Source organism: Tachyglossus aculeatus, chromosome 14 (assembly GCF_015852505.1).
Source record: "Tachyglossus aculeatus isolate mTacAcu1 chromosome 14, mTacAcu1.pri, whole genome shotgun sequence".
In the NCBI taxonomy this organism is placed as follows: Eukaryota; Metazoa; Chordata; class Mammalia; order Monotremata; family Tachyglossidae; genus Tachyglossus; species Tachyglossus aculeatus.
This window is the reverse complement of record NC_052079.1, coordinates 105,728-126,740: the sequence shown is the minus strand read 5'-3', so window position 1 is coordinate 126,740 and position 21,013 is coordinate 105,728. Positions and strand designations below refer to the sequence as shown.

Genomic DNA, 21,013 nt, shown 5'->3' with positions numbered 1-21,013 from the left:
CATCTTTTGCCTTTGGGGAAACACAATGGGCAAATGATGATGGGGAAAACCCCAAGGTCTTCCTGAGACCCAGATTGTGTACTAAACCAGGCCCGATTTTCCTACTTGCACGAGGTTTTCATTTAAACCTAAGAAAATCCCAAAGAGGTGAACAACCAGCCCAAATACCCATACTGAGAATCAGTGTGTCATTAGGGTGGGAGTTTGCTCAAGCTTAGGTGACAAAACAGCCCCAAGCCTAGAGGGGGAAGCTGATGTATTACTTCCTGACATGCAACCTATATATGTTTGAAAATTCACTTAAAATTTGACTAAATTACTTCTGGTTACAGCTGCACATCTTGGAGAACTGAACTGAGATTCAAAATAAAAATGTTTTCCAACCCTAAAATGGGACCACTTGACCTAAAGTAAAATAGATCATCCCCAAAGCTAGGAGATTATCAAAGTATGCTAAACTTAAATGTTAGATTTAAATCATTCCTCTCCGTCCAAGCATTCTCACCGTGTCTCATTTTTGTCTCACCAACTCCTTGCTCATGCCCTTTCTTCGGCCTACAATTACTTACCCCTTCATATCCAAGAGACTCCTGCTTTCCCCATCTTCAAGGCAAGGGCCTTGAAATCACATCTTCAGGAGGCCTTCCCTGATTAATTTTGCATCTCCCCACCATGAATTCCCCTTAACTGCCACTTCAGCACCTTTGGATCCCCTAAGCAGTTGGGTACTGACACGCTCCTGTAGCACTTAGGTTCAAATCTTTATATGCTGTGCTGTTACTTCCTCCTATCTGTAACTGGCTCCAGTAACGGTGTCCCCCCAGGATTGTAAGAGCCTTGACGGCAGGGATCGTGTCTCCTCACTCTATTGTACTTCCCCAAGTGTTTAGTAGAGTGCTCTGCACACAGAAAGTACCCAATAAATAGAAGCTGAATGAATTCCATAAGCCTGGCAAACATTTCTCAATCCAACAGCCTTTCCCAGAGAGGACCATAGGTAGAAAAAAATAGAGGTAACTGGCATTTTCTTTTTCACTTTCCTAAAATAAATTATGACTTTTTCTAGCTGAGTGGGCTGGTCACATTATGGTATTTATTCTTCTTGCAGCCTGCCATAAAATAACATGCTTCCAGTCAGGAGGAGTATAAATATAAAGTTTAATTCGGCATAGTGTTTAGAAAAATAAGTTCACATCATTTCAGAATACAAATAAAACACTTAATTGTCCAGGCATAAACCCCTTACAGTACAACAAACATACATCCGTTATAGATCTCTTTGGTTGGGCATCGAAGCACAGAAATGTTCCTTGATGTGCTGTGTACCATCACCTAACAGTGCATAAAGCCTTGCGCGATCCCGTGCTCTAATGTACATTCTGTATAGATTTACTCTTTGTGGTAAGGCACAATCAAATCATAGAAGTAGCGAAATCATTGGTTAGTTTAGACATACAGTACATGCAACAAAGAACATGTTTCCTTTGAATGCAAACCCTGAAATCCAGAAGAATCACATGCGAGACGATTGTGAGTCCGGAAGGATCAGATGGGAGCGGTCAGAAACTGTAAGGGTCCCCACTGTGGGACCACTCCAGGAAGACTTTGGGATGCCTTTTGGGTTGAACAGCTTGCTGTCCCACACCATTCTCCCGGAGGAGCACAGTGCTGGCGATGCGATGAGCTATGTGGGAAACGGAAGGATGGTGGGGTTTGTGCCTGCAGCCCTGGCATGTACACGCTTACACACACGCACGCACACTCACACACACGCACGCACACACCCTTCTCCCCATCCCTGGGCAGACTTTGCACTGGGCCCAGGAGTCCCTACAGGCAAGACAGCTGGGAAAACCCAGGAAGGCTCAGGTCACTGTGCAATTTGCTACCGTTGTTCGCATGGTTCAACCACCCACAGACCAAGGGAAGGCACTGATATAGGAGTGCAGTCTCAAAGTGTTTTCTGTCCAGTAAATGCCTGTGAGCCAGGAGGAGGTGCCTGGATGTGAGACTCCCGTCTCCTCACCCCTCCAATACCAGAATGCCCTCACCCTGGCCAAACCTGGGGCTGAGCCCACCCACAGTGGACAGGCAGGTGGCAGGACCGGGTGGCCGCCGAAAGCCCCCGGCCAGCAGCAGACAACGGAAGGGAACGTCCACAGCCATCCGGTCCCTGAGGACCTGACACTTGGGTGGGCATTGCAAATGACTTTCCCATCCTCAGTGAGGGCAGGATAGTGAGGGGACACCTCAGAGCAACCCCCTTCCATCCCCCACTCTCTTGAGTGAACAGAATCCCCCAGTACTGCACCCCCGCCCTCTGTCCTGGGAACAGTCTGGGCGGCAACTAGTTAGGCCGAGGAGGAACGCATGAGTGTCTCCTAGGAGAGTTTTAAATTCTGTGCTCTGTTTTGTCCGCAGGGGCATAGGGAGAGGTTAGGAGTAGAAAAAGGAGGTGCTTCTTATATTTTTGAGACTAAAATACAGTATATGTACCTAGTATTTTTCCCCCAATGACCATTTTTACAGATTCCCACCTTGGTTAACAAATACCATCAAATACCTTGCCCTTTGAGTGAGGTCACGGGCTCATTGAAGGAGCAGCAGGCAAATGAGAATAGCCACTTCTAAGTAAACTACCTTCAGTGGCCATGCCCCAGTAGAGTGATCCATAAGGAGAAATGTCCATTTCCAGCAACACAAGTAGGGGTAGAAGAGCATAGAACTTGACCCATTAGCCCTTGAGCAGTGTCTCTCATGGGATGGCCCGTGCCAACCATCTCAGCCCTCTGTGGCAGTAACCACATCAGGACCTGAGAGAATGACCTCCTGGAATCGATTCTTCCCTTTAATCTAGAAGAAAAGGAACCATTTTAAACTGCTTATGCTGAACAGCTCTTTGACTTTAAGGAGTTTGGTCATCCCCACCTCAAGATGCTATTTTTCCCCAGGAGAAGGAGGCCCTGAATCACTGTTCTGAGGAAACCTCCCTCGTTTCCCTCTCCTTTGGGGCCCCGAAAACCCCTCTCCAGCCCAGTTCATGGCATCATTTGGGATTTTAATGGCCGGTCCCTTGCAGGAACTGAAAAATCTACTTAGGAAAACAAAGTCAGTATAGTGCAAAACGAGGCTCTGGAGCCATGCTGTGGGAGATCTCGCTGTAGGGCGACTTTCAAAAAGTTCCGTCAGAAGTGACTAGCGTCCCAGCGAGGGAGAATCCAGCAGAAGGGGCAGCGGTAGGTGGGTGGGGGAGCTCTCGGTTTTGTGGGTGGGTATGTTCCCAATCCCGGTCGTCCTCCATAAACCCACCACCTAGGGCATGTGCTCTAGGCTCCGGGCACCACCCTCAATGCCGAGTGGGGAGGTTCAGCGATAGTCCTTCTGTACGCTTGACCCTCCGCTGGAGTCGCCAATGCTGCTGCCACCGCCAGTCAATTGGACAGGTGCCCGGCTCCAGAATCAAGCTAGCCCTGTTCAGAGAACCCCCTGGGCTCCCTGGCCGGGAGGGAGAGTAGGAAAAGGCCACTAGGTAGAAAGGCACGTGGAATTCTGTAGAAAACAAAGAAGCACTCAAACAAACAGGAAAATTGCTAAAGAACAAAGAGACCAAGGGTGCAGAAAGGCCGTCCCGATGGTGGGAGGGCGTTTCTGCTTCAGTGTGTCATCGACTCTGACTTCCCAGGCCACTGATTTCTTCGACACTTTGAAATCCTGCAGAGGGTAAATCTCTGCTGGATACCACTAGGTTCGCTTCCTGTTCAGAGGATAAAAAAAATAAATTAAACGGTCAGAAAACATTTTTCATTTCATTGTGCCTGAAACTAAAGGGAACCCAGACACTATAAATAGGAGTCACTGTTCGGTACTCATTGCAGTAACTGACATATTTACATTCAATATTAGATAGGGTCTAAAAGTTTCAAACAGCTGCACTGGCAAGTCCTCATCACCGCATTTGGAAATCCTGCAGACTTGATGTGAGCTTTTCTGTCTGAAAAGCAGCAAAATGATTCATGTTCTGTGGGGCCTCCAAAACACTTGGGAATCTTGTGACTAGTTGGGTTTGCTGAGCCTGAGGAAGGGCTGCTTGGGGTGATCAGCCTAGGCCCAAGACCCAGAGGGTCCCTGCTCGGGCTAAGGAGCCCTCAGAAGAGTGAAGCCACCTCCAGCTCCATGACCCTGCCATCTTCTGACCCTGACACCTCTGCCCCAACCCAGACCACCCTATCCTGCACCAGGAAAGTCTCACCCGGAGGCCGGCCCCTTCCCCAAGGATGCTGACAGCATTGTGGGAAGACTCCACAGACTCCAGTACTTAGGGCCATGCTGGGGCCAGAGTAGCACCCCAACCCCAACCACTCTGACCTGACCCCTCCAGCACAGGCCTACAGGTCCCACAGAGAGCCAATGTTATCCTAGGACTGCGGGGAGCCTGGCCCTGGGTCCCCCAACCCCTGGTCCCTCAGCCCCAGAGGGCTCTGGTCTCAGCCCAGGCCAGCTTGCTTACTGTGGAAGCCCGGAGCCAAGATGTGGGACTTCGTCACAGACAGAGGCCACAGAGGGGACTTGGGGCACACGTGTCCTTCTCCGGATGCCCCACAACGCCGCGGTTGGGTAACGTCACCTTGTCACCGCTCTGGGCCCCACCCCTCTCTCTGGGCTCCTCGGCACCCGAGTCTCGTAAAATGTCAAGCCCCACATGGCAGAGGGAACCGAAGGACGGCCCACGGCTCCTAGCTCTTTGTAATTGTAACCCCGTGTTCTGGGAGAACAGGGGTGTCCCAAGTATTACTTTTGAAGCCAGGTTCTACTCGGTGGTTCTGGTTCCGTAACAAGTCAATCGGGCACGTTAGAAGGCATAAAGCACCCCACTCCTGTCTCCTCAGCCTTGGCCCTCATCTCTGCTTTCAGTGCCAACAAGCAGAGAGACAGCGGAACCCAATTCTGTTCCCATAAACTGAACTGGGGTCCCGAGGCCAAGCGGCCCACACTCTTTTACAAGGATTTCTCTTTGTAACAGGTCACTATTTCCCTTAAACTGGAAAATGGGAAATGTGTTCAGGGAACTCTGGGGAAGACTTGTCTGCTGAAGGCCAAACTGGGGGGTGGGGGCCGGGGTGGAGGGGACATTATAAATCTTGCATATCTTCATCCAATTGAACAGTCTGCAGCTTGGCAAGTTCCTTTTTGTCCGACTCCAGGTCTTCACAAACTGTGCCAACCACGGCATCCAGGACGAATTTCGATTTGGAATCAAGCAGCATCAGATTGCCTTCCGCCTTGTCCTCTGACCGTGGTAAGAAATTCTCCTTGAGGTCGGGGACAGATTGCAGGACTAACCGGTGCTGCTGGGCAAAATCCTGGGGGTCGGTGGCGGCGGCGTGAGCCTCCTGGTCCGCGGGCACGGAGACGAGGTCCCCGAGGGCCTGCTGGGCCATAGAGATGGACATCAGGTCTTGGCCGGTGATGAGCGAACAGTTCTGGAGGGTTGCGTAGCTGGTGTTGCTGATGGAGATGACAGTGGACGTGCTGGTTACGGGGGTGGACACAGGCTGGCCCTCGGGGAGGTCCAAGGTCAGCTCCGTGGGGGTCAGGAGAGTTGGGGGCGCGAGGGAGAAGTTCTGGGCCGGAGCTTCGCTCACCAGGGACGGCGTCATTGGGTGGAGGCTGGGCCCCGCGATGGTCTCCGGAGTCATGCTGACGCTGAGTTGCGCGTTCTGATTGACGGGCATCAACTGAGAAAAAACCAGGCTTCTCTCCAGGCTTTCCTGTTTCACTGGCCCTAGCACCGGGCCTGGGTGGGGAACCGTGTACACCACTGTGCTGGGGGCGAGGGGGCTGAAGAATACTTTTCCTGGTGGCACAGTGGTGGAGTCACTTGTAAATGCCCCACCCTCGGCGGTGCTGGCGTTCACTGCGATATTGCCTAAAGAGAACAGAGTAGCCATTACCACCGTTAGGAAATGCTAGGCAAAGAGGAGAGCACTTCTAGTACACCCACCGAGCTCTCAGTACAGTGCTGTACCCACTATGGACGCCCAATATATACCATCAATTGATTGATTGCTAGATTTCCAATGAGCCAGCAGCAACTGGGGGCCAAAAGCTCCCAGGCTTCAACAAGCAGCCCTTAATTCAAGGTTTCTGATTCATAGCTCTCTATTTGTTAGAGTGATTGCCAGCTGCCAGGTAGACCTTGGAAAAAGCAAGCACAAGATGCCTGATGAAGGGCAGCCAAGGGCTGATGGAAAAATCCTCCTGAAAACCTAGAAAACGGCCCCTGAAGACACTAGTTAGCCACATAAGCCTGTCAAGGCAGGTTTCCAGGGATCCTTGCTTTAAGCCCAGGCCCACGTAGGGTGTCCCTGGCTCTTCTTGGGGGCCTCAGAAGTGAACTTCAGAAAACACAGATGGGCCAGGTAATGCCCGGATGGGTCCGTCGGGACAGGGCATGACAGCTAATTCTTCGGCCACCTCTCACCACCCATCAGGTGTCTTCCAACTGCAGAAGCAGCATGGCCTAGTGGAAAGATCCTGGACCTCAGAGTCAGAGGACTTGGGTTCTAATCCCCGCTCTGTCACCTGCCTGCTGTGTGACCATGGATAAGTCACTTAACATCTCTGTGCCCCAGTTCCCTCGTCAGCAAGATGGGGATTCAAAACCTGGTCTCCCTCCTTCTTAGACTGTGAGCCTCACGTGGGACCTGATTATCTTGTATCTACCTCAGCACTCAGCTCAGTGCTTGGCACATAGTAAGCACTTAACAAATAACATTATCAATCAATTGTATTTATTTATTGAGCACTATGTGCAGAGCACTGTACTAAGCGCTTGGGAGAGTATAATACAACAGAATTAGCAGTTATGTTCCCTGCCAATAATGATTTTAGTCTAGAGGGAGAAACAGACATTGATAGGAATTAGTAATTTATAATATATAATTTAAAGCCATTATTATTATCATTATTATTATTTCAGAGCTCAGAGAAGCCAAGGTGATACTAGCACAGAAAAGGGGACAGCAGTCAAGCACCTGAAGAATTTGGGCCCCCAAATTCACTTAAAATACACAGATAACTGAGGCCGGAGTGCTTTTGGGAGAAGAATGATTCATTCCGGGAATTGGTCAATTCTCCATTATTTCAGCAGTGAGGCCCGACCAGTGTGTTATAACCTCAAGCAATGACAATATCCCAGGATCAGGTTTTTCTGGGGATAAAACCAATTCCCAAAAGAAATGACCCTGTAGCATCCCGTGTCTTCACCCGTTCCATTCACAGTCCTCTCCACTGAGGCCTAAGGGTGGGCCAGGTAGCCCCTCTCCAATCTCTCTAGCAGTTCAGCTCCCTCTTCCCTGCCCCGCTGCCCCTCAGTTTCTCCCCTGCCAGGTTCCAGCTCTGGACAGGGCAGCAATTGGGGGTAGGGAAGGGGCAGCAGGGGCAGCTGTCATCGTGGCTCTGTTTCCTCCTTAGTGGGACTATTTGCCTGAGGAACCAGTCATCCTATGCGATACCTTGGTCACAGTTCATTGTCAGCCCTTCCGATACAGTTGTACCTTGAGATACAAGTGCCCTTGAGTTCTGGGGTGTGAAAATGGCACCCATCTCCACAGGGACCCTTGGTGTGGGGGAAACATGATGGCTTTTGAGCCAGGGAACCCCCCGGGGACACGCTCAAGGTTCGGGTGGACTCAGATGGACATTCCAAAATGGTATGTGGACATCCAGTGTGACCCATGTGATATCACATGTATCTGGGTGCCCTGTGTTTGTGAGGGCCACCAATGATCACCTTACTACCCATGGCTTCTCCTATGGATGGCTGGAGGCCACTCAGAGGTGAGGTGGGCCCAGAGATGGAAAGGAGAGCTGGACTATCAATCAATCAATCATTTTGATGGAGCATAGAGCTCTGTACTAAGTGCCTAGGAGAGTACAAGTATTTAGAAGACACAATTCCTACCCTAAAGGAGCAAACAGTCTAAGAGGGGCGGCAGATAGAAAATAATTACAGGCAGGGGGGAAGAAAAGCACAGAAAACGTGGATAGGAAGTGCTTAAGTAGTAGAGCAAAGGCCTAGGGGCCATCTTTTTCCCTCTCCCAGCCCACAGATGGGGCAGATGGGGCACAGGATGGAGAGGCTTGGCCTAGAGCAGCTGACCAGGGGGACCAGGCCCCACTGGGCATGAGATGTAACAATCTGGGGGCTAGTCCCAGACTGGATGCCTCGTCCAACTTGGGGTTCCAGCCAGGGCTTGCTAGAGACTAGATATTCCTCCCTTGCCCACCCTGGGGCCAGGGTTTGGGTTTTTCTTTTTGTGATGTTTGTTAAGTGCTATATACTAGGGTTCTGGAGGCAGAATGCCATCTTCTGCCTTGGGAGCCTGCCCAGCACGCCTGCCCAGCCCTGGAGCCACAAGCTAGCTTGGGACTCCGGAGGGTCAGGATTTGGGGCCCCAAAGTCAGACCCAGAGAGCCACCCCTCCTGCGGGCACCCTTGCCACCCCCAAAGTGGCCTCCAGCCGGCTGGCCGGGTTCGGCCGTGGCTCTGATTTCTTCATTCTCACCGGTTCCTTTGTTTTTTGTTCTCTGCTTTCTTCCTGGTGTATCTGGAGTCCTCACTGCTTCCTGGTGGAGGTTCTGGCTTACACAAGCCCTCGCCTGTACTCAGTTGAGTATCCCTGTGATCCTCCTCCCCTCCCCTCCAACCACCCTCTCTACAACCCTGGCATCCATTTTCCAGAAATTTGAAGCTGGCTGAAGCCTATTGGGTGGGTACAGCAAGGTTCCACCCTCTCCTGCAGTTCCTGGGACCTGAGAGTCTGGTCAGCACGTTGGCAGCGTAGTGCCCGCCGGCCCTCGAGGCCTTGCCCGGTATCTCCTGCTCCACCCGTTCTGGCATCGGTCCTGCCCGATGAGGCTGAGGGCTGGGAGGCCGGGTGGGCTGCCGGGAAGCCACAGACTCCCAGGCCCAATGACCAAGACCCACAGGGGCTGGCTGGCACTGAGACACAGCAGTGGCCTCCTAAGCCAAAAACTGGACTCTGTGGGTCTGAGATGTCCCACTGACCCTCAACATTCAATGCCCATCCGCCGTGGTTTGTCCCATCCAAGCTCAACCCCTACCATACCCATCAGTCCAGGGCTGGCTTTTATACCTGCGAGAGCTGCCCCTGTAGCCTGAGAAGCTGGGCCAGGTTTCAAGGGGGGCATAGTGCCCGGTGCCCCGTATAGATTGGGCCCAAATGGGGTACTTCCCGGGCGAATCTTCCCCCGACCTGCCTCTAGACCCTGGCCATGACTGGAGTCCCACCGCAAAGCAGTCAAGTGTCCATCTGTCCTCACTGCAGAGAATTTATGTGGTACAGACAACTCATTTGGATCTTGCCAGAGCCCTTAAATCCGGCTCCCATCTCCACCAGCAGCATGGAAGAGCACTGACCGAGGCATTGTTCAACTCTGGTCAAAACCCTGGTCTTCAGGACACCTAGGAAGATTCTGGCAGCACGATACCGCTGGGGCAATTTGCCCCAACATAAGCCTGCACAGAGCTAGCCTCGAAACAGGCACACCTCAGTTGAGGTGATCTGGATTACAAGTCTGGAGCTCGAGGCTAGCTGCAGCAGGGCTGTGCGGAGATTTCCAGAAACTTGTCTCTGGCACAGTCCAGCTGCATCCGGGCTTTCCCCTGGCCGCCGACTGCAAAAATGTCCCCCCACCCTCATCCCAGCCTCCACGACACAAAAAGGCCTGAGAAACCTGGGGTCCAGTAAGCCTCTGCCATCGCGGAGAACATAGGTGGACCAAGTGAGGCCTCCAATGCAGACTTTGCTTCGGTCAAAGGAACGGAAGCTGTTGCTTCTGTTCCAAGATGTTTCCCTGTGAAACACAAGTCAACTCAGATCCCCAGCTTTGGGCTGGCAGAGTGCAGCCAAGGGAAACATTTATTTGCTGAAATAAATGTTTTATTTGGAAAACGCTTTGCCTGCGTAGATACGGCCAGACACAGAGCTCCTTTGAATGGCGGATAAAGAAGACAATTATGCCCTGCCCCTGGCCGGAATGTCAGCAAGAGTTCTGAACTGGCCTCAGAAATCCTGCACTTTGTAGTTGAAAGAAGAGGCCGTTGGGTGACCCAGACTCCGGACTTCAGGGTCAATAGCTGAAAACTGGGGCATTCAACCATCAGATGATAGGTGATTCACCTGCCCAGGTAAAAAATTTGGTTTGAGGGACTAGATTTATAATAGGGTAGGCTTCCACTGAATCCAGTAAGCCACTAAAAAACCGAGGAACACCTAACAAAAGTCATTGCCGAGAAACGTCGCTTCCTAAACCCAGTGGATCGAGGGTATGACTTGGGTTAAGCATAATAGGTTGAGGACTGGTTACCTGATCCTAGTCATTACAGTGTAAAGGGCCATTCTTCTCCCTACTCAACATCGCATTTTAAAAAATTTAAGCTCTATGCTCTAATCATCTTCTGGGCAGAAACATTTCCCTCCTGTTCTTGGGTAGTTCCAGGTGGCTGGTTTTTCCTTCCCCTGATGAGCTTCCGGGGAAGTTCTCCCATAAGTACAAGCCTGGGATGAAGGAGCTTTGGACCCATCAAGCTCAACGGGGCCTGGTATCCAGAACGTTATCCGTGGTTTGGCTATTTTGTAAGGATTCTCAATGGGCTTAGCTTTCTGGATCAAGGGAACTGCCAGGGGCTTGGTTACTCTGCCCTGAGATAACTATATTTCCTCCACCATTCATTTCAGGCACACAGACATAAAGATGGGAATTAACTTTAGCTCTCTGATAGGTTTCCATGACTCACACAGAGACAAGAAGCACGGGGAGGCTCTAAGGAGCCCACTCCCAGAATGGTGAGGGTCCTGGGCTTGAAAGGGGGACAAGAAAAGAGGCTGCTACTTCCCACACATTTCAGGGGCACAGACAGGACCGCCTTCCCAGGGCCACAGACGGCCAGTCGTGGAGAGAAGGGGGAGCCCCAACTGCAGCAGAACAGGGCCTGCTTTTTGTTGGAGTCAGTTAAGCACACCTTGGGACAGCCCTCAGGCAGGGAAGGTGGTGACCGAGCGGACCCCCCCACCTCAGCTCCTCCACCCTCCAGACTGTGATGACCTTAATCCCAGAAAATGGGTATCAAACCCAGAAACAGTACTTCCAGTCGCCCCCTAAGAAAAGACGACCCATTTTGGGTGAGTGAGTCTGTCAAGGTAAAAGTTGAAACACAATCACACATCCCTATAAGCTCCTTGATTCTCCCATGTGCTCAGTACAGTGCTCTGCACACAGTAGAGTGCTCCTTGAGGGCACGGACCATGACTGCTAAGCTCCACTGTACTCTCTAGACTGAAAGCTCATTGTGGGCAGGAAATGTGACTATTATTATATTGTACTCTCCCAAGTGCTTAGTTCAGTGCTCTGTACACAGTAAGCGGTCAATAGATACGATTGAATGAATGAATGAACACAATAAGCATTCAGTAAATACGACTGACTTACTGATGGCCTAAGCACTTAGTGCAGTGCTCTGCACACATTAAGCACTCAATAAATACCATTGATTGATTGATTGATCGAGTGACCCCTCTAAGGGATTTTCCTTTAGGGCGGTTCTCCTAGTGGCAGCAGTGGAGTTTACTGAGCGCTCACGTGGAGCAAACGTTGGGGAAAACACAAAACAAAGAGCTCAATTAAAGATCGGAGGGGCATACCTCACCCACTGCAGAGGGCCACGGCAGCTGCAGGGACGAGGTCTCTTTCACCCTGGCACAGGATTTTGGGTCCAAAAATAACAGTTGGGCAAAGCACACGCAGACTCACCACCGGCTAAGATCACTTCTCGTCCTAGGCTGCCATATTAATTTTTAATCTCCCAAACCCACGCAATGGCTTATTTTGTAAGCAATGCTTGACTCGCATTTCTATAACTGTCGAGCTGGCAAGACCTGCTCAGGACGGTATTTTTCCATCAGCTCATCCCCCTGGCCCTCCGGAGTGGCGCAATCTGACTGTCACCAACAGGTGTTACGGGGCGGGGGAAGAGGACGGTGATTTTGGCGTCCAGCAGCCCCCGAGGTGGCTGGGCTGTGGGTCTCCCCTTCCCTCGACCCCGGCGAAGGGGTCTCAGAACGCAGCTGTTTAAGGCTGAGGAAAACAGGTACTCACCCACTCCCAGGGTACTGGGAGGCAAAAGGCCCTTTACCTTGGGAGACTGTGCCAGAGACAGGAGGCAGCTGCAGCGGAGAAAAGCCGATGCTTCCGTTCAGCAGCTGGCCGCCGGCCCCCGAACTGGGGATCTGGACGATGCCGTACTGGTTGATTTGTACCGGAGTGGTAAACGTGACCACGGAGCCCCCGTCCTGCGAGGCGACCGCGGCTGTGCCTTCTTGCTTAACTTCGGCGCTTGGGATCAGCCCAGGGAAGGAAGGGGTGGGGGCGCTGGGGCTGTAGGACGTGGTGACCGCAGCGGGGGCCCCGGAGCCCTGCAGGACCTTGGCGTCCTCCGAAGGAGGCACCAGGATGTCGGCCATCGGGACGCCATTGCTCATGATGGGCTTTGGGGGGTTCAGAGCCGCGGCCTGGGACTCGTCCACCCCTAGTCCGTTCAGGATCGTCCCGTTGGGCCCCTGAATGAAGGAACTGCTGTTAAGGAAGACCGGAGAAGGGCTCGCGGGCACCAGGCTTCCATTGAGCAAGACTCCGGAAGGGCTCAGCGATATTTTCGTGTTTCCGATCTGCTGCATGTACACTGGCTCCATGTGACTGGACAGGGTTAGGCTGGTTATTCCGTCGGAGGAGTTGGACAGTGGGTGGGGAGACAAGTCCTCCTGCCCCTTGCTGGACTCATCTTCGGTGCTGGGGTTTCCATCCGATTCACTGTGAGAGGGGGGGAAGATCAAGATGGACAGGCGGTCACGGGGCTGGCCGGAAGCAGAGTGTGGGGCTTTTATCTCTTTCACTCAACTCATTTAACAGGTTTGATATAGAGGCTGCTGTTTGCAGAGCACTGGACTGGGAACCTACTGTGTGCCGGGCACTGGGCTGGGCTTCCCCTGCACTGAGTGCCGAGCATTGTGTCATTGCTTACTGTAGACTGTAAGCTCGCTGTGGGCGGGGGATGTGTCTCCCAAACGCTTAGTACAGTGCTCTGCATACATACAGTAACCACTCAATAAATATGGTTGATTGATTAATTGATACAAAGTAAAAGACATACTGTCTGCCCTCAAAGGGCTTATAATCTAGGGGGAGAAAGAAGCAGCATAGATAGCATGAATACAGTGGGAACAGGAGCAAACTATAAATACAAATAGTTATAGCAAGAGTGTGGATACCTGAATAAATGGATGAAGCACTTATGTATTAATCGCTACTTATTTAAAGGCTATGGGAGGCTCTGTGTGTTTGTGTGTGTTAGGGTGGCTGTTTCTAGGACACAGCCAGGAGTCGTGGGAGTGGGTTTCTAAGAGGGCTTTGAGGCAGGGCAGAGCTGTGGACTATATTGTGTATTTGTTTCAAGTCCCTTCTCCCTACCTAGACTCTCAGATTTTGAGTCCCCAAGGGACAGGAACCTGTGCTTTCTTTCTCAGCAGTTAGTACAGTGCTCTGCACACAGGAAATGCTTAATCGATATTATTACTACTATTTGAAAGGGGAAAGAGTTCCAGGCAGCAGGAAGGGTGTGAGTCTAAAGTAGGAGACGGGAGAGGTGAGGAGCATCAATGAGAGGAGCTTGGGAGGGGCAAAGAGCAGAGTGGGATCATATCAATTAATCAATCACAGAGCATTTATTGAGTCTGCGTGCAGAGCACTGTACTAAGCGCTTGGGAAAATACAATTTGACAGTTGGTACACACATTCCCTGCCCACGATGAACTTACAGTCTAGAGGGGGAGACAGACATTAATAAAAGCAATGAATAGCCTGCCTTCTCTACTATATCAGCCTCTCACTGACCTCCCTGCCCACCATTTCTCCCCACTCCAGTCCTTACTTCACTCTGCTGCCCAGATCATTTTTCTTAAAAAAAAGAGTTCAGTTCCCACCTCCCCACTTCTCAAATACCTCTAATGGTTGCCGATCCATTTCCACATCAAACAGAACCTCCTTACCATCTGCTTTAAAGCTTTCCATCAGCTCACCCACTCCTATCTTACCTCGGTGATTTCTTACTACAACCCGGCCCACGTATTTCACTCCTCTAGTGCTAAACTGGTCACTGTACCTCAATCTTGTCTCTCTCTTTTTTTTAATAATAGCATTCATTAAGCACTTACTATGTGCCAAGCGCTGAGGAGATTACAAGGTGAACAGGTTGTCCCACGTGGGGCTCACAGTGTTAATACCCAGTTTACAGATGAGGTAACTGAGGCACAGAGAAATTAAGTGACTTGCTCAAAGTCACACAGCTGACAAGTGGTGGAGCCGACATTTGAACCCATGACCTCTGACTCCAAAGCCCGTGCTCTTTCCACTGAGCCACGCTGCTTCTCCAGATTTAGATCTGACCCTTTAAGCTCTCGATATGCACCTCACCCTCAGGCCCACAGAGTTTATATACACATCCATAGTTTTTTTTAATATCTCCTTCTCTAGGCTGTAAGCTTCTGGTGGGTAGGGAACATGTCGACCAATTCTGTTGTAGTGCACTCTCCCAAGAACTTAGGACAGTGCCCTGCATACAGTAAGCACTCAATAAACAATGATAATAGCAACAATAATAATAGTCATATTCGTTATGTGCTTACTATGTGCCAAACACTTTAGTAAGCGCTGGGGTAGATCATCAGGTCCCACATGAGGCTCACCGTCTAAGTAGGAGGGGGAACAGCTATTGAAACCACGTTTTACAGTTGAGGGACCTGAGGCACAGAGAAGTTAAGTGACTTGCCCAAGGTCACACAGCAGGTATGTGGTAGAGCTGGGTCCTCTGACTCCAAGGCCTGTGCTCTTTCTGCTAGGCCAGGCTGCTTCGTGATTGATTGATTGGGGGTGAAAAGAGCCTCTCTGTAAAATGGAGAGTGAGCTGGAAGACAGCCTGGAAGCTGAAGTCCAGGAGTTTCTGCCCCTGATTTGGGCTGGAACCCTCTGTGCTGGAGTCTAACCAGTTGCTGGGGATCGAGGCAGGGGTGGAAAACCTCCCTCATCCCACCCCCTACCTCCAGAGCCCAGTTTATTTCTGACAGTCCTGGGAGATCGGGTCTGGACACTGCAGCTTCAGTTCTTTATGCTGCCAAGGGGACCCGACTTTCAGCCGTCCCAGCAAATCCCCAAGAATCTCAGCAGGGCGCTGTGCTACGGGAATGGTCAATGTATCAGGAGAAGCAGCGTGGCTAAGTGGAAAGAGCCCGGGCTTGGGAGTCAGAGGTCATGGGTTCAAATCCTGGCTCCGCCAATCGTCAGCTGTGTGGCTTTGGGCAAGTCACTTCACTTCTCTGTGCTTCAGTTACCTCCTCTGTAAAACGGGGATAAAGACTGTGAGCCCCACGTGGGACAACCTGATCACTCTGTAACCTCCCTGGTGCTTAGAACAGTGTTTGGCACACAGTACGCGATTAATAAATGCCGTCATTATTATTATTATCAGGACCTTGGGTTCAGGATGTCTGTTTCTTTCAATACCAGTGCTGCTCCTGGGGCTTTGAAGAGTCGACTTTTCTGACCCTTGCCATTAGGGGCTTGGCGATAGATGGCCCCTGGAACCCCGGGCTGACCTGCCACTGGGGAGGCCCTCTGAGCTGGGGGCGGATCCATTATTTGGCTGGCGGCAGGAGGAGGTAAAAAGGGGTCTACTAGACTGTCCGTCCAAGCTGCCTGGTGGGTGGGAGACAAGGACCTCCACCCCCACAATCCCCCACCCAGCGTCACCCTGGCCCTTGGCCTCAGAGACCCACTCCACGTGGCTGGGGGCCGGTGGGGAGTGGGAGAGAAGGCCAAGTCCCTAGGGGATGTTTCCTCCTGGAGAAAGTGTGTGTGTGTGCCTAGTCACATGTATGGGTGTGCACATGTGTGCAGGATAGCATGCATGCACGTGTGCATGAGTGTTGGGGGGCCAGGGCGAGACAGCCGGGTGCCTGGAGGGCCTGGTTCACTTTAGGGAGGGGATTAGGGACCCCGGGCTGCGGCTGCAGAGCCGCGAGAGGACTGATTTACGAGCTGAAGCTGAGCCGCCGTCGCGGCTGAAAGGGGGTGACTCACGGGGGGCACCGAGGGGGAAAGGCAAGGGGCTCTTCGAGGTGAGCCCCAGCTGGCAGGGCGGCTGGAGGTGAGGGGGGCCTTCCCCGTCCCGTGCCCTGCCCTCGCGGGGGGCTCCTCGGGGGTCGGGGGTCCAGGGCCGACAGCCAGCCTGTCCCCTCCCCCCGCCTTTCCCCTTGGCCGTTTGTTTTGGGCTGGCGGCTTCTCTCCGCTGGCTGCAGGGGCCCTCGGCGGGCTCAGCCCAGGCGCCGGGACCCCTCCTCCCATCCCGGGAGGAATGCCGGGGGAGGGGACTGGAGGAGAGGGAAGGGGAGGGAAAGGGCGGGTAGGAGAGCCCTGGAATGCGGCCTGGGCGCGGGGGGTCACCTCCACCTGGACGCTTCCTCCGCCCGGCCCCCCGGGCCTTCCCCTATCGATCAATCGATCGATCAATCACGGCGATTTCCTGCCGCTCTGGGGCCCGCCCGGGGTCAGCACAGCACAGGTACACACACACTCTCTCTCTCTCTCACACCCACCCACACACGACTCTCCCACTTGTCTGCTGTGTGACTTTGGGCAAGTCACTTAGTCAAGTCAAGCGCTTAGTACAGTGCACTGCACACAGTAAGCGCTCAATAAATACGATTGATTAACTTCTCTGGACCTCAGTGCCCTCATCTGTAAAATGGGGATTAAGGCTGTGAGCCCCATGCGGGACAGGGACTGTGTTCAACCCGATTTGCTTGTATCCATCCCAGCTCTTAGTACACTGGCTGGCACATAGTAAGCGTTTAATAAATATCATAATTATCACACACACATTCCCACAGACTCAGCGCTGATTCCTGTGCACACAGCAGGCGCTTAATAAATACGAGGTCTACGATTACCGCAGCCACACAAACTCACAAATACCCCGGGGAACCAGCATCCACGGGCAAGCACAAACAAACACACAGGACCTCTCAGTTACACACAACATGCGTCTACCAAATCCCTCACACACATTCTCGGGAACTTCTACACAACCAGCAAGCAGACACAGGTCTGCTCAGGGGTACCCAGACACACAGGCAGACACACACACACAAACACACACACAACAATTATGGTCTTTGCTAAGCTCTTACTAGGTGCCAAACACCGTTCTAAACTCTGAGGTAGTTCCAAGGTAATCAGGTTGTCCCACGTGGTGCTCACAGTCTTCACCCCCATTTTACAGACGAGGGAACTGAGGTCCAGAGAAGTGAAGTGGCTTACCCGAGGTCACACAGCAGGCAAGTAGCGGAGGTGGAATTAGAACCCACATCCTCTGACTCCCAAGCCCGGATTCTTTCCACTAGGTCACTCACACTCACACACACACATAATAGGATATTTTCTGCGGAAGAAAACCCACAAGAAGGGGAGTTGGACGGCACAGAAGTGGCCGGACAGAGATGACCCCCACCCCACCCTCGCCTTTCCACTGCCCCCTCCAAGGGGCAGAATCAGGTTTCAAAACACCGAGAGGCCGCGGGCCCCACACCCCCACGTTGCCAACCGATGCTGATGCCTTCGAGGAGAAAGCAGGCGGCGGGGAAAATAATTAACTGTGTCCAACCCGCCCCTCCCCCGTTGACCCTCGACGCCCACCAGGCAGCCCGACCCCGGCCTTGGAAATAGGGCGAGGGCCCGCGGGTGGTAGTTGGCTAGGCTCGTGAGCATTTGTGTTTTGGTTCATTCATTCGATCGTACTTATTGAGCGCTTAACTCAATAAGCAGATAACAATAAGCAATAACTTAGGGAAGCAGCGTGGCTCAGTGGAAAGGGTACGGGCTTTGGAGTCAGAGGTCATGGGTGCAAATCCCGGCTCTGCCAACTGTCAGCTGTGCGACTTTGACTTAACTTCTCTGTGCCTCAGTGACCTCATCCGTAAAATGGGGATTAAGACTGTGAGCCCCCTGTGGGACAACCTGATCGCCTTGTAACCTCCCCAAGAGCTTGGAACAGTGCTTTGCACATAGTAAGCGCTTAATAAACGGCATTATTATTATTAACCGGGTGCAGAGCACTGCACTAAGCGCTTGGGAAAGGACGAAACGGAATTAAGAGAGAGTGCGTGGTGGTTGGGTGTGGGTGGGTTTGTGGCGGGGACTTGCAGGGGTGAAGGCAGAGATTGGGGTGAGAGTGAGTGTGTTTGTGTCTGGCCGGGGTCGAAGCGGGTTGTAGTGGGGAGGGGGGCGAGCCTGCCTTTGCCCTGGAGGAGGAAGGATCTTCCCCGAGTGGGGGAGGTGAGAGGGGGCGAGAAACTAGGCAGCAGCGACGGGAGACCTCCCGGGTTGGAGGTGGGGGAGGTCTCGCCCCCTCCCCCTTCTCCTCTCCTCTTCCCTCCCTCCCTCTCTCCCCTCCCCTCTCCTCCCTTCCCGGCCGGAGCCCGCCGGGACTGTTCTCGGGGGAGCAGGGGGAGGGGGCGAGGTGGGCAGGAGGCAAGGCCAGCGGCTAAGGTAAGCGCCATGTTTGCCAGCAAAGAAAGAGCCGGGGGGAGGGGGCAGCAAGGAGAGAGGTGGGGGGAAGGGGAGGAGAAGGAGGGACAAGGGGAGAAGAGGAGGGAAAGAGGGGGAGGAGGAGGAGAAGAAGGAGGGAAAGAAAAGGTAGAGGAAGAGGAGCTGGGAAAGGGGAGGAAAGAGGAGGGAGGAGGAGGAGGAGGAGGGGGAGGGAAAGAAAAGGTAGAGGAGGAAGAGGAGCTGGGAAAGAGGGAAAGGAAGTAAAAGAAAAGGAGGAGGAGGGAGAGGAAGAGAAGGAAGAGGAGAAGCAGGAGGGGGAGGGAAGAGAGGGGAAGGAGAAGGAAGAGGAGGAAAAGGAGCTGGGAAAGGGGAAGGAAGTAAAAGAAGAAGGAGGAGGAGGGGGAGGAAGACGAGGAAGAGGAGATGGGAAAGGGGAGGAAAGTAAAAGAGAAGGAGGAGGGAGAGGAAGAGAAAGAAGAAGAGAAGGAGGAGAGGAGGAGGACGAGGGAAAGAAAAGGTAGAGGAGGAACAGGAGCTGAGAAAGAGGGGAGGGAAGTCAAAGGAGGAGGAGGGAGAGGAGAGGGACGAGAAAGAGGGAAAGAAAAAGTAGAGGAGGAAGAGGAGCTGGGAAAGAGGGGAGGGAAGTAAAAGAGGAGGAGGAGGGAGAGGAAGAGGAAGACGTGGGAAAGAAAAGGTAGAGGGGGATGAGGAGCTGAGAAAGAGGGGAGGGAAGGAAGAGGGAAGGAGGGGGACGAGGGAAAGAGGAGGAAGAGGAGCTGGGAAAGGGGAGGGAAGCGAAAGGAGGAGGAAGTGTTTCGCACATAGTAAGCCCTTAATAAATGCCACGACCATTATTCTTAAGAGGAGGAGAAGAGGAGGGGGGACGGGGAAGGAGAGGGAAGGGAAGCAGAGGTAGCGGGCGGGGGGGGGGGGGAGAGGAGCTGGGCCAGAGGGGAGGGCAGTGAAAGGGAGGGAGGGTTTGTCGGTCACCTCTTGGACTGCGCCTCGGAGGGGTTCCGGTCCCGCTGCCGGCGGTTCTTGAACCAGTTGCTGACCTGGGTGAGCGAGAGCCCGGTGACCTTGGCCAGGTCCCGCTTCTCGGCGGGCGACGGGTAGCGGTTGTGGCGGTAGAGGTCCTTGAGGGCGTTGCGGGACTTCTCCTTGAAACAATAGACGGTCTCCTCGCCGTCCCAGATGGTGCGGGGCAGCGGGAACTTCCTGCGGAGCCGGTACTTGTCGACGGCGCCCAGCGGGCGGCCCCGGGCCCGCTCCGCCTCGCTGTAGCGCGCCTTGTACCAGAGCTGCTGCAGCAGCGGGTGGCTGTCGGGCCCGAAGCTGTGGCCCTCCAGGATGCCGTACAGCTCGGGGTAGAGCCCGCGGTGGAAGGCCACCAGGGCCCGCGCCTTCAGCAGGCTCTCGCTGCCACGTAGCAGGTCGCTCGGGGGCAGCGACCAGAGGAACCGGGCCAGCCGGTCCAAGTGGCCCCCCTGCTGCAGGGCCTCGCACACGCACGCGACGTGCTCGGGGGAGAAGGCCAGGGAGGGCTGCGACGACGACGGCGGCGACGACGGGGACGGGGACGGCGACGAGGACGAGGAGGAGGCCTGGCCGCAGGCCGCCGACCGCTCCTTGGCCGCGGCGGGGGCCGGCGGAGGGGCGTCCCCCCCAGCCCCCTCGGGGCGGGCGGCCACTCCGTTCTCCTGCTTGATCGCCACCGCTCCCTCCACCTGAGCGCTGGGGGAGGAAGAAGACATTTTTTCCCTCCCCCCCTCTCCCCTCCTGTCCTCTCCTCTCCTCTCCTGTCCCTCCTCTCCCCGTCCCCGTCCCCGTCCGGTCCCTCCCCTCCGGGTTTCGGCCGGACCGGGCCGATCGGGTTTCCCCCCTCCCTCCCCGGCGGCCACGCAGACAACACCACGAAGGGAGCCGCAGGTCCAGCCGAGGGCCGGACTGGCAGCGCCTGGCCCCGGCTCTCCCGGGCAGCTGCTTACTAAACGGCCCGGCCCTGCCGCCCCATTGGCTACCCCGCCTCCAGGGGGTGGGTTGACCGGGACGCCCCCCTCCTCCCTTCCCCGCCCCCCCCGCCCCCCCCCCACCCCCCGACACCTCCACCTGGAGGGAAACGCGGCCCTCCCGCAGGCCTGATCCCCATCATAAGAACGATGATGGCATCTCTTCATCAATCAATCAATCGTATTTATCTACTATATATATTATATTCATATACTATAGTATATATATATCAATCAATCGTATTTATATACTATATATTATATTTATATACTATAGTGTATATATATCAATCAATCAGTCGTATTTATATACTATAGATATCATC

General features: G+C 53.5%; 1 protein-coding gene across 1 annotated transcript; it reads right to left on the bottom strand.

The window, feature by feature from the left end:
- Window positions 1–4,389: 4,389 nt before the first annotated feature.
- SIX4 (SIX homeobox 4) lies at window positions 4,390–20,432 on the bottom strand. Its single transcript, XM_038756611.1, has 3 exons — window positions 19,669–20,432; window positions 12,218–12,891; window positions 4,390–5,926 (listed from the first exon to the last, which is right to left on the bottom strand). The coding sequence occupies exons 1-3, from the start codon at window positions 20,430–20,432 to the stop codon at window positions 5,130–5,132; spliced, it is 2,235 nt and encodes a 744-aa protein (XP_038612539.1). The 3' UTR covers window positions 4,390–5,129.
- Between the last annotated feature and the right edge of the window lie 581 nt (window positions 20,433–21,013).